The sequence below is a fragment of the Nuphar pumila genome, chromosome 4 (genome assembly GCF_984573655.1).
Source record: "Nuphar pumila chromosome 4, dmNupPumi1.hap1.1, whole genome shotgun sequence".
Taxonomy (NCBI): Eukaryota; Viridiplantae; Streptophyta; class Magnoliopsida; order Nymphaeales; family Nymphaeaceae; genus Nuphar; species Nuphar pumila.
Window position 1 is genome coordinate 37,896,151 of NC_143252.1, and position 17,900 is coordinate 37,914,050.

The following is a 17,900-nucleotide window of genomic DNA, read 5'->3' on the forward strand; positions in this document are numbered from 1 at the left end:
ACATACGCCATGTTCCATTCTTCTTGGGTACAATAAGGGTAGGAACCGCACATGGAGTAAAACTTTTACGAATGTGACCCTTAGTCAACAAATTTTTAACTTGTCTACGAAGCTCCTCATGCTTCGTGGGACTCATGCGATAATGCGGAGCATGTGGCAATACCGCACCAGGATGTAAATCGATATGATGTTGGACTTCCTGCAGAGAGTGTAATCCATCCGATAATTCATCGGGAAAGACTTCGCAAAATTTCTCTAACAGGGGTGTGATTCTAAGATCCATGGTGTCAGACTTTGACTTGCAACGCTATGAATCAAAATCAACGGAGAACAAAAAATAACATATGCTAGATTGACTTGGAGCCTATTGAAGCTCATGTCTAGCAATAAAAGCACTTGAAAACTTAACTTTTGAAGGAGTAGGTTGGGATGAAGGGGGTTGGGAAATTTGGGTGGTAGCAGAAGTACGAGTGAAGCAGGTGAATATGTCGAATGCAAAGGTGGTAAATCCTTGGACGACTTCAAGTGAATCTTCCGCTCTTCGAAGGTGAACGAGTATGAGTTAAATCAACCATTATGTATAATAGAACGATCATACTGCCATGGTCTTTCCAAAATGATATGACTAGCATCCATAGGGAGCATATCACACCAGACTTGATCGAAATAGATGTTTTCAATTGAGAATTCGAACAAGCATTGTCGGTCAACACGAACATCAATGCTCTTTTGGAGCCAAAACATCTGATAGGGATGTGGATGAGTCTTACAATTCAAACATACCTTGGTCATGGCTTCAACCGAAATGACATTCTCACAGCAACATGAGTCTATGATGAATCGACATACTTTCTCATTGATGGTACAGACATACTCAAAGATGTGAGTTCTTAGTCATCGATCACTCGTTTCTTGTCTCGGGGCTAAAAAAACTCGCCTAGTGATGAGTACTTCACCTCTATCAGGTAGCAACACATCCTCATCCACAAATTCTTCTTTAAAGTATTCAACCTCCGGGTCATAAATGAGGTCAAACTTGAGATTGAATTAAGCATCCTCTTCCTGATGAATTCCTTCAATGAATAAGGCCTTGCCACGACATTCAGTGGACTTATGATCGGGTTTTCCACAAGTATAGCACTTGATGGGGGTGCTCGAATTAGAGGTTCTAGTCTAGTTGTCTACCGGGCTATTCTAGCTTGTAACCCTAGGTGGGTTTGACGTATTGGGGTGACGGTAGGGTAGGACAACTTTTGCATTGGGGACCATAGGAGCCCGCGTTGTTGGTCTAGTCACAGGACTAGGCCTAGCCAAGGTCTTTCTCTGGGTGGACCTCTCTCATTGGCGTGCCTTTTGGTGTACTTGTGACACAGTCCAACACTCTACGAGTTCAACATATCTTGTAATTGGAAGTTCAAACCTCCAATATACTTTGATACTAACTATTCCTCACTTTCACGGATGTCGTTCGGTGCAACAAGATCTTGAAATTCTTCGGTGTATTGGTCCACCGAACGAGTTCCTTGCTTAAGGCTTTGGTATTTCTGATAAAGTTCTCGGTGATAGTTCAATGGTAAGAATTGAGCACGGAGTTTCTGCTCCATGTGCTCCCAACGCTCAATCGGTGCACGACCCTGATGTCTGCACATTTGCTTGAGTTGTCGCCACCAGGCTGCAACTCGATCCTTTAATTTGAGAGATATCAATCCTACACAACGATCTTCGGGGACTTTCTTAAATTCAAAGATTTCACGAACTTCGCTAATCCAATCTAGGAATTCTTTGAGAGTTCCAGTTCTCTTGAATTCTGGGATATGAAAACGTAAGCCCGAATCCCAATGGGATCTCCTGGGCTGTAGGTTATCTCTTCTGTCTGAACTTCGTCGGTGTGACTCAAAGTCATCATCAAAATCATATGAATGAGTTTCATGAGTTTTTCGAGAACTATGCAAACTTCACTCATCTCGCCAATCGTCAACTCTAGCATTTTCGGCCATTTGACGTGTTAAATCTTCAACTCGGCGATTAGCCTCGATGAGTTGTCTTTGCAAATCTCGCACCTCATATCGATGGTCACGATCATCGTTTCTTCTATTAAAATTATTTTGACCTCGACCGCCCATTCGACCCGCCATGATGAATGGTTCCTAATTTTTTTTTTGACTTCCCACTACACCGAGAATCATGTCAGATTGAAAAAAATCCAACAACCTTCGATCTGATACCAAAATGTTGCAATGGTACGGTGTGGACTTGGTACACACCGATCCATGATCTAGGATCCAAATGCATGCAAAAGCTTAAATGATAGAGAGTCTGGATAGAACTCTGAGAAACGAGTTTTCAGGACCCGAGCGTTGTACTTTGACAAAAACGGTCCAAATAAAAGTTGTGTGCGACTCGTACAACTTTCCAATGATTCTGGAAATACCAAGAGCAAATAAATATCCAACAACCCATTTTTTTGACTTTGGACTGGTCAACAAGATTTAAATGAGGTCCAAGATGGACCACACTCATGTGGTGCCAACTAAGATTCCTCTTTGAATACGGATCTCGATCCAGATTTGGATCATGCAGTTAAATGGATCCTACACCAACACGTTAGAGAAGCGAATATGCGAAAAATAAAAAAACTACCCTTGAACCCCATACACCCTCTAGTACCACAAAAAATCCTATAGGGTTTCATAACTATCCGGATCCGTAGAATCCGGCTCCTAAAAAAAAAAAAAAAAGATTACATGACACGACAATTATTGAAACAAAGTCCAAAATACGATTCCACAATGGAATCAAGACAATAAAAGGAGCACGATGAGCATCAACTAACTGAGAGATCCACAAGGACCAGGGACGTCCTGCAAGCGTGTGGATCACCTTGGGTAGCGGTGTCCGAAATGGGTCTGGAGATTTGGATTGGGATCCAAATCCGTTTGTCTGTGGATGCTCTGCATCATCCCTCCAGGTTGAAAAGTCTTCATCCTCGAAGTCGTCTCCTCACCTTCTGCATCACCACGATACTGCTCCAAGTGTTTGAAGTTGGACACGTTCAAAGTTTTGAATTGAGGCGGCATCTGAACCCTGTAAGCATTAGTATTAATGGTGTTAGTAACTGCACAAGGACCAATGCACTTAGTCACCAACTTACCATGTAACTCAGGAGGTAAACATTCTTTAGTAAGAGTAACCCATACCAGATCTCCCATTTCAAACAATACATGTCGATGCTTCTTATCATAGCTTGCTTTATACTTACTGATGTTGTCTTGGAGATTCAAATGTACCTGTTCATGAATATCTTGTAACAAAGAAATACGATCTTGAATAGAATTTAAAACAGGACCAATAACATGAATATGAGCTAAGTCAATAGGAGAACAAGGATTAAATTCATACAACATAGTAAAAGGGCTAAATCCAGTAAAACGATTCACAGACTTATTAAAAGCAAAATTCAGCTTGTGCAATTATTTAAGACCACGACATTGGTTTATCATTAATTAAAACTCGTAACAAATTTCCTAAAGATCGCTTAACAACTTCAGTTTGACCGTCAGTCTGAGGATGATGCACAATGCTAAATTGTAGATTGGTTCCTAGCTTTTTTTATAATTGTCACAAAAAATGTCCTATAAATTTAACATCTCTATCTGAAGTGATAGTTTTCGGAATGCCATGCAATTTATAAATTTCCTTAAAAAATAAATCTGCAATATGAGATGCATCCGTGGTTTTTCTACATGGAATAAATCAAGATATTTTTGTGTATCGATCGACGACTACAAAGACAGAATCAAGACTATGAGAGGTCTTAGGTAACCCTAAAACAAAATCCATGGTTATATCTTGCCAAGGTTTCTCAGGAATAGGCAATGGCAAATATAACACAATATTTATGACATTTCCTTTTGTGATATGACATGTATGCCATTTTTCCATGAATCTATTCACATCCTTTCGTATGTGAGGCCAGAAATATGTTGAAGACACTAAATGCATTGTCTTGTCTCGACCAAAATGTCCCTCATTATGTATCTTAGAAATCAAACGTTGTCGCAGGAAACAGTCTGGCATACAAAGCAAATTGCCTTTAAATAAAAATCCTTCAATCAGGGAAAAATTATCATGAGGATGACTATTCAGTTCATTAATAATTTTTGAGAAATAACTATCTGACTAATATAATGATGCGAATTCCTCAAAACCCCAAACATATGATTTCATGGTAGACAGAAGAACAATTTTCCTACTTAAGGCATCAGTGACAACATTGTCCTTTCCTGCTTTATGTTTCAGAACGAATGTGAAATCTTGCAGATATTCTACCAATTTGGCTCTTCGGGTATTTAGCTTATGTTGACCATTGATGTATTTGAGAGCCTCATGGTCAGTATGGAGAATAAATTCTCGATGCACCAAATAATGCCTCCAATGCATTAATGATCTAATGATAACATAGAATTCCTTATCATAGGTACTATACTTCAGTTTGGCTTCATTTAGCTTCTTGCTAAAGTAGGCCACAAGTTTACCTTCTTTACTGAACACAACACCTATACCTACTCCAAAGCAAGTTTGAAATTAGGCAAGACTAACATAGACGTCGAACATAGATAGGATTTCAAATGCACAAATGATAGTTGAGCTTCTGGATTTCATTGAAAGGTTTTACGTTTGATACAATCGGTCAATGGAGCATGGATACTGCTAAAATGCAGAATGAACCTCCTATATCAGGAAGCTAACCCATGGAAACTACAAACGACAATAATGGAGTTTGACACAGGCCAATCTCGGATCGACTCAACCTTTGAAGGCTCAACAAATATGCCTGTCATCGAGACCACGTAACCAAGGAACAAAACTTCAGTGGCCCAAAAGACACACTTATCTATAGACGCATAAAATTATTCTCTTTTGAAGATATCAAACACTACACGTAAGTGTTCTAGATGTTCAGGTTCGGTTCGACTATATATGAGAATGTCATCAAAATAAATGATCAAAAATTTGTCGATGTAAGGTCAGAAAATTTGATTCATGATTCTCATGAAGGTAGGTGGAGCATTGGATATGCCAAATGACATTACGAGCCATTCATAGAGACCATCACGAGTTTTGAATATGGTTTTTCATTTATCTCTAGGCCTAACTCGAATTTGATGATATCCGCTACGCAGATCTAACTTAGAAAATATCTTTAAACCAGTCAGTTGGTCAAACAGATTATCCAATCTTGGAATGGGGAACCTATACTTGATGGTTAGTTTATTGATAGCTCGGCTATCAATGCACATCCGCCGCGTTCCATTCTTCTTGGGTACAAGAAGGGCAGGAACCACACATGAACTAAAACTTTTACGAATGTGACCCAACAAATTTTCAACTTATCTACGAAGCTCCTCATACTTCGTAGGACTCATGCAATAATGCAGAGCATGTGGCAATACCGCACCAGGATGTAAATCAATATGATGTTGGACTTCCCACAGAGGGGGTAATCCATCCGATAATTCATCGGAAAAGACTTCACGAAATTCCTCTAACAGGGGTATGATTCTAACATCCATGGTGTCAGACTTTGACTCACCACACGATGAATGAGAATCAACGGAGAACAAAAAATAACACATGCTAGATTGACTTATAGCCTCTTGGAGATCATGTATAGCAATAAAAGCACTTGAAAGCTTAACTTTCGAAGGAGTAGGTTGGGATGAAGTGGGGTGGAAAATTTGGGTGGTAGCAGGAGTACGAGTGAAGCAGGTGAAGATGTCGAAGGCAAATGTGGTAAATCCTTGGACGACTTCAAATGAATCTTCCACCCTTCGAAGGTGAACGAGTATGAGTTAGATCGACCATTATGTATAATAGAATGATCATACAACCATGGTCTTCCCAAAATGATATGACTAGCATCCATAGAGAGCACATCACACCAGACTTGATCAAAATAGATATTTCCAATTGAAAATTTGACCAAGTATTGACGGTCGACACGAACATCAACGCGCTTTTGGAGCCAAGACATCTGATAGGCGGGGATGAGTCTTACAACTGAAACCTAACTTGGTCATGGCTTCAACCGAAATGACGTTCTCACAACAACCTGAGTCTATGATAAATCGACACACTTTCCCATTGATGGTATAAATAGACTCAAAAATGTGAGTTCTTAGTCATTGATCACTTGTTTCTTGTCTCAGGGCTAAACAAACTCACCTAGTGATGAGTGCTTCACCTCTATCAGGTAGCAACACATCCTCATCCACAAATTCTTTTTTTGGTTCTTCTTTAAAGGATTCGACCTCCGGGTCATAAATGAGGTCAAACTCGGAATTGAATTAAGCATCCTCTTCCTCATGAATTCCTTCAATGAATAAGGCATTGCCATGACATTCAGTGAACTTATGATCGGGTTTTTCACAAGTATAGCACTTGATGGGGGTGCTCGAACTAGAGGTTCTAGTCTAGTTGTCTATCGGGCCATTCTGGCTTGTAACCCTAGGTGAGTTTGACGTATTGGAGTGACAGTAGGGTAGAACAACTTTTGCATTGGGGACCGTAGGAGCCCGCGTTGCTAGTCTAGTCACAGGACTAAGCCTAGCCAAGGTCTTTCTCTGGGTGGACCTCTCTCATTGACGTGCCTTTGGATGTACTTCTGACACAGTCCAACACTCTACGAAGTTCAACATATCTTGTAATTAAAAGTTCAAACCTCCAATATACTTTAATACTAACTGTTCCTCACTTTCATGGATGTCGTTTGATGCAACGAGATCATAAAATTCTTCAGTGTATTGGTCCACCGAATGAGTTCCTTGCTTAAGGCTTTGGTATTTCTGATAAAGTTCTTGGTGATAGTTCAATGGTAAGAATTGAGCACAGAGTTTCTGCTCCATGTGCTCCCAATGCTCAATCGGTGCACGACCCTGATGTCTGCACATTTGCTTGAGTTGTCGCCACCAGGCTGCAGCTCGATCCTTTAATTTGAGGGATATCAATCCTACACCAGGATCTTCGGGGACTTTCTTAAATTCAAAGATTTCATGAACTTCGCTAATCCAATCTAGGAATTCTTTGGGAGTTCCAGTTCTCTTGAATTCTGTGATATCAAAACGTAAGCCCAAATCCCAATGGGATCTCCTAGACTGTAGATTATCTCTTCTCTCTAGACTTCGTCGGTGTGACTCAAAGTCATCATCAGAATCATATGAATGAGTTTCATGAGTTCCTCGAGAACTATGCAAACTCCGCCCATCTCGCTGATCGTCAACTCTTGCATTTTCGGCCATTTGACGTGTTAAATCTTCAACTCTGCGATTAGCCTCGGTGAGTTGTCTTTGCAAATCTTGCACCTCATATCGATGGTCACGATCATCGTTTCCTCTATTAAAATTATTTTGACCTCGACCGCCAATTCGACCCGCCATGATGAATGGTTCCTAAATTTTTTTTGACCTCCCACTGCACCGAGAATCATGTCAGATTGAAAAAAATCCAACAACCTTCGATCTGATACCAAAATGTTGCAATGGTATAGTGTGGACTTGGTACACACCGATCCATGATCTAGGATCCAAATGCATGCAGAAGCTTAAATGATAGAGAGTCTGGATAGAACTCTGAGAAATGAGTTTTCAGGACCCGAGCATTGTACTTTGACAGAAACAGTCCAAATAAAAGTTGTGCGCGACTCGTACAACTTTCCAATGAATCTGGAAACACCAGATGCGGAGCAGAAATGTCCGTTCCACGGTCTCGGAATCAGAACTACTAAACAAATCCAACACAGACTATCGAATTTCATGGACTGACTGTTCGAAGGGGTTTTCGACCCCTCAAACGATAGAAATTGCTAAAACTCACAACTGAGCAATCGAAGGTCAGGTCCAGACCATTCCAAAACACTAAAAATTGAATTTTTTTGAGTTTTCTACTGCCCTCTATGATTTTTTGAATTTATGAAATGATATAAAATATTGTCCAGGAATTAACACTTTAGATATACGATAGCAGCAAATAGATTGATATTTTCGATGAACAAAGATAATGATTTCTTGAAAACTCAAAATATGAAAGATGTAGGTCTAGATCCTAGCTTTCCACATAATAAAAAAAAATTGAAATTTCATGCAGAGAATCTTCATATAACAAGAAAATACCAAACACAAATACGATGGTTCTGTAACAGGAATGTAACAGTGGACTTCCGTCAGTATGACACTTTGACAGTCGCTTTCAGAGGTTCAAATGAATAAATCACGAAAAACTTTCAACTACAAAGTTATAGACAATCATTTTAGCTTTTCGGGAAGCTAAAGAACGCTAAAATCTGATCAGTAATGAGTCTGATACAAATGTTTCTTCAGAAATGCCTCCATCAACTTGTAACAGAAGTTTGGTCTTTTAACAGGATTCGAGTTTCATTCACACACATCCATATTCTGAGAAAACTCAAGATCAATAGAGATAAATCATAACATGAAAAATACTTCTAACATGCATTCGCAATTGTTTATGATCTAATACAACTTAGCAACGATAAATCATGAAAAATCGCAAAACAAATACGAATAAGAGTGGTAAAGAACTAAAACAAAGAATCGATGGTGATATCCGGGTTGAGATCGATAATGGCCGCCGTTTGGAAAACAACCGACGCCACAAGATGAACCACAAACAATTGGGATAGAATCTCAGCCACCATGAACAAGCTCAGCACAACCACAACATAATAAAACCTCTCACAAGTTCCACTTCTATACTCACAAGGTAACATGTTTCTTCCTTTCTTACCAAAGCACCACACTTAAAAGTTTCTCACAAGCACTCTCCAGCCACCACCAAAACTCATGATTTTTTTCCAAGAGAAGGAGTCTCCCTCCCCTTGGTCAACCTCACCAATTAAAAGCATTGTGGCTTGGGAAGGGCCACACTAAAGAGGCTATGGGCCTTCCCAAGCCTTGCACCAAAAACGAGCGTGCAAGGCATCATTTTTTGCCAAGAGCTAATAAATATCCAACAACCAATTTTTTTGACTTTGGACTGATGAACAAGATTTGAATGAGGTCCAAGATGGTCCACACTCATGTTGCGCCAACTAGGATCCCTCATTGAATACGGATCTTGATCTGGATTGTGCATTTAAAATGATCTTGCACCAACACATTAGAGAAGCGAATATGCAAAAAATAAAAAAACTACCCTTGAACCCCATACACCTTCTAGTACTACAAAAAAAATCTTACAGAATACCAGAATTATCCGAATCCGTAGAATTCGGCTCCTAAAAATTTTTTTTTTACATGACACGACAATTATTGAAACAAAGTTCAAAATACAATTCCACAATAGAATCGAAACAATAAAAGGAGCACAACGAGCATCAGCTAACTGAGAGATCCACAAGGACCAGGGACGTCCTGCAAGCGTGTGGATCACCTTGGGTAGCGGTGTCCAGAACGGGTTTGGAGATTTGGATTGAGATCCAAATCTGCTTTCATCTCTGAATGCTCTGTATCAGATGCCACCAGTGGGTTTGGGTTTTGAACTTGTGATGTTTTGTCAACTTGATGACATTCACACATCGCCCCTAGGAGATCTCTTCGAGCCCTTGTGGGCTACACACCATCATTCTCACACCCACATATATACGTATATAGAGAGAGATTACGATAGTGGATGAAGTCCGAGGAACCTTGGACAGAAAACTCTCCAACTATCTAGAAGATGAATCGAACTCAAAACCCATAAAACAGGATGGTCTCCACCTAGATGGGCCTCACGATTTTTTTTTATACCATCCATTTTCTGCATGAACGGCATCAACTAAAAAATGGACGGCTGAAATTCATCCAAAACATCCAGCTTTTAGTACAATTTTGGGTACCGTTCATTTTCTTGATGGATGGCATCCAAGAGGCATTGGACACTCCTGTCCAAGCGTCCACGCCCCCTTGGACCAGCTCGGCTCTCGGGAGATTACGTTAATGAAAAATTATTGGACGTGTGCTTAGTTGAGAAGTTTATTACATTCTCAGGGTTTGGACATATTCTCACGTAAGTAGAGGTGAAAAGAATATTAACGTGGCAGTAACTAGGAAAAAATTCCAAGTGATTATTACGTCTTGTATATTAGTGATGATTGTATACAAGTAAATTAAAGAAGTGTTCAAATGGGGAAACTAGCAAGTGAAAATGATAATGAGCAGCCGACCATGGACAAGAAGGAAGCAACGACAAGCAGACCCGTGAATAGCACGGCTATGAAGAAGGCAGTAGCAATAAATGAATGAAGGGGGGAGGAGGAGAGGAGCGGGGCCAGCTCCTACAGTCGTGATCAGCAAAAGTGGGTTTGTGAAAGGGACGTCCTCTGCCTTTTCGCTTTCATGCCAGCCTTCACCGCACGTGTATTTCACGTGTCTGATTTTGTGCCGGGAAAGCAACGGCGTTATAGTTATAACTTGTACCCCTATCGTTAAAGCTGTGGACTGGAGAGAGAGAGAGAGAGACGACACGTAAGGCCGTAGTCAGGCAGAAGCGGCGCGTTTGACAGAGGCAGCAGCGTCGTCGTGGTGTGCAAGTAATTTGTTTGTGTGTGTAGAGACGAGGAAGAGGGAGTGTCAAGTGTGGAGACACAGGGGAGGGATCGTGACCAATCCGAGTGATGAGAGGGGTGGGAGGATGCAGAGACTGAAGCCTACACGTGCATGTGCAAACCTTTTTCTCTACGCATTCCGCATACCTTTGTTATCATTACTCCTTAGTTGTGGCGATCGATCGAACTCGCCGAAATCCCAATCGTGTCAGGCCATGAATGGAGGAGAACAGAAAATCTCTCTCTCTCTCTCTCTCTCTCTCTCTCTCTCATGACCTCTACCGTGCTACTTCTGCCGCTGGACTCTACCCTACTCTGCCCTGTACCTTGGTAAACACATTACTATAACAGAGCAGCACTCCCACCCCCATCCGTGTGCACGTGTTCCATACCCCTACAAACTGCGTTTGATTTGATTCCCCCTTGGCTTCGGCCTCCGACCATATCTCATCCCATCCGTCAGTGAGGAGACCATGCAGTCACGCAACGACAAGCCCGCGCTCACAAGTCACAACACAACTTAACTTGCCTCTCTCTCTCTCTCTCTCTGCTTAGAAGAATTTTTTTGTTCTCAAATATTGATGTTTATGTTCTAAACTTTCCACCAAAAAGACGAGTCTTTTTTTGCCTCTGGCAAAAGGCGAAGTTTCGTCTGTTTCTGACTTACATTGAAAACGTCGAGTTCAAAACGGAGCTCTGCTAACTATGATGATCTCTGTAAACACCATCATTAATTAGGTACCATGATATGTTTGTTCTTCCCTCTTAACGGGCACTAGACATGTAAAGGCAGGCCTACAAGGGCTCTGCTCATCTGTTAGGAGCGACTTGAGGTGGTCACCAAGTTGATGGAAGGTCACAAGTTTAAAACCCACGGGTGGCATCCCTTGCCGCAAGGTCAAAGCTGGCCATACTCCCCTGTGGGCATGCAGGGAGGACTTCGAGGGTTTTACTAACTTGAGGACAGCCAATGTGCAGTCGGTGATTGAGAGGTTTTTTCTTTGGATTATCCAAAACAAAAACTAGACATATAAAGGCGGGCAATATCGGGTAACAATCTAATAACAAAAAGAGTTACCCAACATTACATTGCGTCCCAATAGTTTGGCTTCTATAATATGTTAATAGGTAATTAGATAGATTAGGCGGCGGTTCAGTGCAGAGCTCGGTTCTTCTCTTCACCTGGATCATATTTGTGCTCTCAAGCCAACTCAAAGCTTGGTTAGCCAATAAGTTGATTTGTAACTCTCAACCATATACGCTCGAGAAACGCAAGAGGTGCAAAAGCAAATGATTTCCCGTCGTCCCCTAACTCAATACCTTTTTGTCGTACATCTTTGATAAAATTTGACCCCTACATGACTCTTAATAAAAGTTGGTGTAGGGTTGGCGGGTCGGGTTGGCGTGTCAGCATACCTCAACCCGAACCCGACCCGTTTATTAAACGGGTCAGCTGTGGCAAACACGAACCCGACCCGTTTAATAAACGGGTAACCTGACACGACCCGCCAACCCATTTAATAAATGGGTTGGGTCGGGTAAACGGGTTTTCAGGTTCACGGGTCAGGTTGGCGAGTCGGGTTGGCGGGTTGACGGGTTGGCGGGTTGACGGGTTGGCGGGTTGACCCACCCGCCTAACCCGTTTATTAAACGGGTCAGCCGGGTTGGCGGGTTGGCATACCCCCAACCCGAACCCGACCTGTTTAATAAACGGGTTACGCGGGTTGACCCGTTTATTAAACGGGTTGGCTTAAGCCCAACCCGAACCCGCCTAAGAGGCGGGTTGGCGGGTCGGGTCAGAAATTGCCACCCCTAATGGTGTCTGATAAGTCCAAAAACTGAATTGTTTGCAAGATTTTTTGGTGGCTCAAAATCAATTGCTGTAAAAAACAAAATTTCATGATTTAAAAAGTGGTATTTTTCGTCAAGAAAAAAACACGATCTCCCAAATCTAATGGTGCCATGTGTCCTGGGGCCACCAACTTTAGGATGGTTGGTTAGATGGGGATCGAAGGGCGTCTCCCGTTGGCTGACCATCATCCTGGGGAAGGGTGCACCCCAGCCGCAGCAGACGTGGCACCATTTCATCATGGCCGAGTTGTTTGCTAAGTAGTCAGACCCGTGCAAGTAGAGGAGGCTCGCTCTTCTACCTTGTTCTATACACCTTTTATTGTTCTACAAACTTTTTTTATTTAACAATTATGCATTTTAGTGAAATTGTACCTGGATGGTTAGTAGGCCGCACCAGTGAAAGTAGAGGCTCGCCCTCAAATTTTTTTGGAATGGGATCTAAATTTTTTAAATTGTATATAATGCCACCGTACAGAATGAGTTATATGATGACCATGATAACCAATTAGCGTTTAACGTATTACTGCATGTTGTGTGGTTGAGGGCTCGAAAAATAAAAGGCTGCCAAAGGAGAAGGAAAGTACAAGATTATTTATTCTCCAAGATTTAGAAGAGGAATATACACTTTTATATTAATATATATTTCATTTTATCATTATTATCAGATTTCATGTGCAGAGCTAACTACAAGCAGCAATTCTCTCTCTCTCTCTCTCTCTCTCTCTCTCTCTCTCTCTCTCTCTCTCTCTCTCCTTAATTTCTTATCGGATCGATTGCAAGTCATCTCCTGTCGGAATTCCTCCTTACGACCTTGATGGGATAACGCTTTAGAGTTCTTGTAGTTGGGAAAAAAATCAGCTTGTCTTCCTCGGCCTCCTCCCAACTGCATGTCATACGTATAACTTCCTGGTTAAGACTATTGATTCTCTGATAGAAAACCCGCTTTGACAAACCAAAATCATGAGGCGGGTAAGGAGATACCAACCTGAAGGTGGAAACGAGGTGATGAAGGAAGACGGAGATCTCGACTCTGGCGAGCTCGTATCCAGGGCAGAGGCGGGGTCCTCCACCGAAAGGGGTGAAGATGCTTGCTGGGTAGCCACCGCTGTTAATATTGCTCTGATAATTAAATGCCATCAACATCACCACGGAAGGAAGGCGTTTCAATTAGTTTTTCCTTACTTCGGAACACGTTCAAAAGAAAGATGATGAAACAGATAATCAATGAAGGAAAAATGCTCCCACAAAGAGAGAGAGAGAGAGAGAGAGAGAGAGAGAGAGAGAGAAAATGATGTGGATGCTTGAGGTAGCACGTGTCTATGTGCGTACGTGCTTTTATGGTGCTGTTGGAGTAGAATAGGACCAAATTAGAATAAAGGCAAGGGACGTAGGCGTACGGACCTGCCACCTCCCAGGGTTGAAGGTCCGGGCATCTTTGTAGAGCTGCTGGTCGAGATGGACGGCCCGAAACGAAGCGAAGACCTTCCAGCCTTTCGGTATGGTGTGGCCTGCATGAACTCAAACCCCCAACAACAACATAACCACGTTTTATTAATTGAGAACCATCTCCAACCAAGCGCTACTATTTCATTGCGGTCACGGGCCGACACCAAAGGTGAGCCCCTTCACCCCCACACGCGACAAAATTTGATGAGATTAGAATTTTTCTTATCATCCGTGAAGATGCGTACGAACGATCGAGCGACGTTACATGCCTCGCTTTTACTTGAGAATCGTTACCTTTTTGACATTTATTTTGTTTTCGTGCAATCAAAGAAGAAAAACTTTACCTTTGACGTGAACATCGCAGACGGCTCGTCGGAAAACACCGCCAATGATGTTTGCTACCCGCAGAGTCTCGTTGATTACCTGTTTTTTTTAGTAACCAATCATAAATATAACAAAGAAGTAAAGGGAAGAGAGGTGATTGTTTGAATTAAAAACGAAAACGACGAAATTCAATCAATGGTTATCTTTCCATTTCATTATTTTCAGATCGGCCATGACGATGGCATCCATCGTTTATGAGAATTTGAAAGAGACTTACGCACTGCGTGAAAGTCATGGACTTGTAATCGCTCCACTCTAACGCCTCACACTCTCTTTTCCTTCTCCTTATTTCCTCGTGCTCTTCCTGTGATTAACATAAAAGCTCCTCAGAATCATATTCGAAAAAGTTAAAGAAAAAACCAAAAAATTCTTGTAAATGAAAAGGCTGGTGCCCCAAGGGGGTTGCCGTAGTGCGGTGGGGGCCTTGGCTGCTAGACGGGCAGTCAAGGTTCAATTTTTATGGGTGTAGCCCCTCTGCGCAAGCCATTAGCATAGGCCCCGGGGGCAGGGGTCTTAGCCTCGGAGTTTTACGCTGCTGGCATGACGACCATAGGTATGGCAGGCTGAGCCAGCATGACCAAGTCTTTGTGTCCGGTGAGGTTTCTTCGGGTTATAAATCCAGAAAAAATGAAAAGGCTAATAATTTTTGAAAAAATAGAGAAGGCGGAGAAGGAGGGCACCATGTGCGTAGGTCAGAGGATCTAACGTTTATCCGTTGGCTTCTCGAGAGACCAATCCCCCAAATTCCAAATAGTTGGTCCAATCACGTCTACTTCCTGTCCCCAAGGGCTTTGCCGCAGTGGTGGCCGGGGGGCCTTGGCCATTTGATGGGCGGTCAGGTTCTATTCTCATAAGCTTAGTCCTCTTACATTATTAAGTCCTTGCCCAGCCGAAGCCGCACGCTCTTTCTGGGGTCATGGTGCACCACGGGTTTACACAGTCGGGACAGCGACCTTAAGTATGGCAGGCTTAACCAGCGCGACTATGTGTCTGATTCCGAGAATGGATTTCCCGTTCCCCATGAAAAAAAAAATCATGTTAACTTCCAAAAAGAGTTGGAAGGAGCTTCAATGCAAGATTAGGCGAAACCAAAAGGGTGGCGAGACGCTTTTCCCTTTTTCTTTTCTTTTTCCGCATATAAGAACCAACAGGCTTTAAGCTCCAGAAAAAAAAAAAAAGAAGAAGAAGAAAAGAAACAGAGAATCCTGACCTGGAGTTTTGCCAAGGCCCGGGGATTGTGAGTGAGGAATTTGACTGCCAGAGTCATAATCGTGGACGTTGTCTCGTAGCCTGCAACCAGAAGCGCCAAAAGGAAGTCCACTATCTCCTCTGTCGATAGACCCTCATGTAAGAGTGCTTCCATCATATCGTTCCTCCTCCTCTCCTCCCCTTCTTCTTTTCTCCACGCTCGTATCCTCTCATTCACCGTTGCTCTCAAAGCATCTGCAACTCTCGATCTCGCCTGCATGAAAAATCAAAACCCACCCTCAGTTATCCAACAACCAATCGATTGTTCCTTCTCAAGAGAGACGTACGGGAGGACAGAACAGAAGAAACCTTGAGAGCTCTGGCGTAGGTGGTGAAGAACAGAGGGACGGGGAGAGAGAAGAATCCTTCGATCAATTGCAAATATTCCTTCCTCAGTTTTTCCGTCCATTCCCCAGGGTCGAAACCCATCAGCTGCTTCACCGCAACATCGAAGGTGATCTGCATTCGACGTTTTTATTTTTTCTCTGTGTTAAAGAGTGTATATTCAAGGTTTTATATATCCCAAGAAACAATACAGAAAGAAGAAAAACGTGTAGCCTAATTGAATTTACGGAACCAAACCAACTGATAATGACGCACGGCCAAAGAGGAATCGGGGAAGAGAGAAAAGAACTAGGATCGAGCAGAGCACCTTCTTGGTCTCGTCCTGGAGGAGGACGCGGTCTCCCCAAGAGTCGAGGTTGTGGCGGACGAGGCTCTCGATGTGGACGAAAAGGTGGTCCTTGATGATGGAGGAATTGGCGAAGCTCATGGTGAGGGAATGCATCCTCTTGTGGAGGCTCCCCTTCATCAGCACCAGAGAGTGCTTCCCAAGCAGGTTCGAGATCGAGCTCGGGTAGTCGCCCACGAACAGCTTCCCTTCGTTCTGAAGGATGAAGCGGTTCACCTCTGCATCCGTCGAGAAGATGGTCGTCTCCCCAAAGACATGAGTCGTGAACAACTTCCCGTACCTTCCCTCCCCAACATCGCAACATCCAGAAAGAGAGAGAGAGAGATGAGTTTTTCAACAACAACAACAACCAACAAGGAAAATATATGGAAAACAACAAGGAACTGTGAAGCAAATAGACTCACCGAGCTCTTCTTTGGTCGATGAAAGGTTCAGGGTTGCTGGTCTTGTAAGCAGAGATGAGCTTCAGGGTCTCTCCGAACAGAGGAAGGCCGAGACTGCCGGGAGGAATGCCGTCCTTCCCGCACCTGATCCTCTTGCTTACGTGCAGAAAGAGAAGATAGAGGGAGAAGGAAAGGAAGAAAACGAAGAAGAGATCGGCCATTGCTGTTACTACCTTCTCTTCCTTTCCTCCTTGGTTGGCTATTTATAGTTGCAAAAGATTCTCTCTACCAAATATATGTTGCACGAGACCACGAGAGAAACACAATCTTGAATTTCCGTATTCGCACGAGCAAGGAATCGGGTTTATCTATTCTCTACTACAGCAGATCAGGTCCAACAACCCTGGACAGCCACCTTGGATGTCGTTCATTCTCAAGATGAACGACTTCTAAAACCTATCAAAAACTTCCTGACTTGTAGCAATCTTAGCCGTCCATTTTATACTGGTGATGTTATTAAGTTTTTGCACGCTGCATCCACTCTTATAAGCATGCTCTCTCTCCGAACCAGATTATATGTTCCTCCCCCCCCCCGAACAGGGGAGTTAGCTACATCTCATGTTGGGGGTCCTAAAGAGCACCACGTATGTAAGCATGTGTATCTCGTATCCCCATATTTGTCAGCATTAATTAGCGTTGGAGTTTAATGCGATTGCAAAGACTTAAGTACCCTCTCCTCCATTGGTGCAAAAAAAATGACGATTCTTGAAAAGGAGTGGTTGTAAAGACTTAAGTGCCCTGAAGATGATTATTTAAGACCCAGTCTCTGCACTGCAGGATTATCCGAGAAAGAAATCTCTCCTGGAGGAGGCCATAAACATCAACCCTCTCACTCTCTCTCTCTTCTCTTTCTGCTTCTGTGCACATCCAGCAAAAGATCATACATTGCTCCATCAAGCACCGACTGACCTGTACATTGACTGTTGTGGAGCCTGATTCAGAGTTTTTACCCTTACAGGAGGAGGGTTTGGGGGCTCATCCCAGCGTAGGTAGCATCATTCAACTAAATGAGTTGTAGATCCTGATTCAAAGTTTTTACACTTACAAGAGAGGGGTCTGGGAGCTTCTCCCAACGTGGGTAGCATCATTCAACTTGAAGAGTTGTGGAGTCTGATTTAGAGTTTTTACCCTTACAGAAAGGGGGGTCTGAGGGCTCCTCCCAGCGTGGGTAGCATCATTCAACTTGAAGAGTTGTGGAGTCTGATTCAGAGTTTTTACCCTTACAGAAGGGGGG

At 42.7% G+C, this 17,900-nt stretch overlaps 1 protein-coding gene across 1 annotated transcript; it reads right to left on the reverse strand.

The window, feature by feature from the left end:
• Nucleotides 1-13,201: 13,201 nt before the first annotated feature.
• LOC149840037 (3beta,22alpha-dihydroxysteroid 3-dehydrogenase-like) lies at nt 13,202-16,827 on the reverse strand. Its single transcript, XM_090004319.1, has 9 exons — nt 16,628-16,827; nt 16,185-16,503; nt 15,842-15,991; nt 15,495-15,746; nt 14,502-14,588; nt 14,245-14,323; nt 13,856-13,962; nt 13,440-13,573; nt 13,202-13,337 (listed from the first exon to the last, which is right to left on the reverse strand). The coding sequence occupies exons 1-9, from the start codon at nt 16,825-16,827 to the stop codon at nt 13,235-13,237; spliced, it is 1,431 nt and encodes a 476-aa protein (XP_089860445.1). The 3' UTR covers nt 13,202-13,234.
• Nucleotides 16,828-17,900: the final 1,073 nt, after the last annotated feature.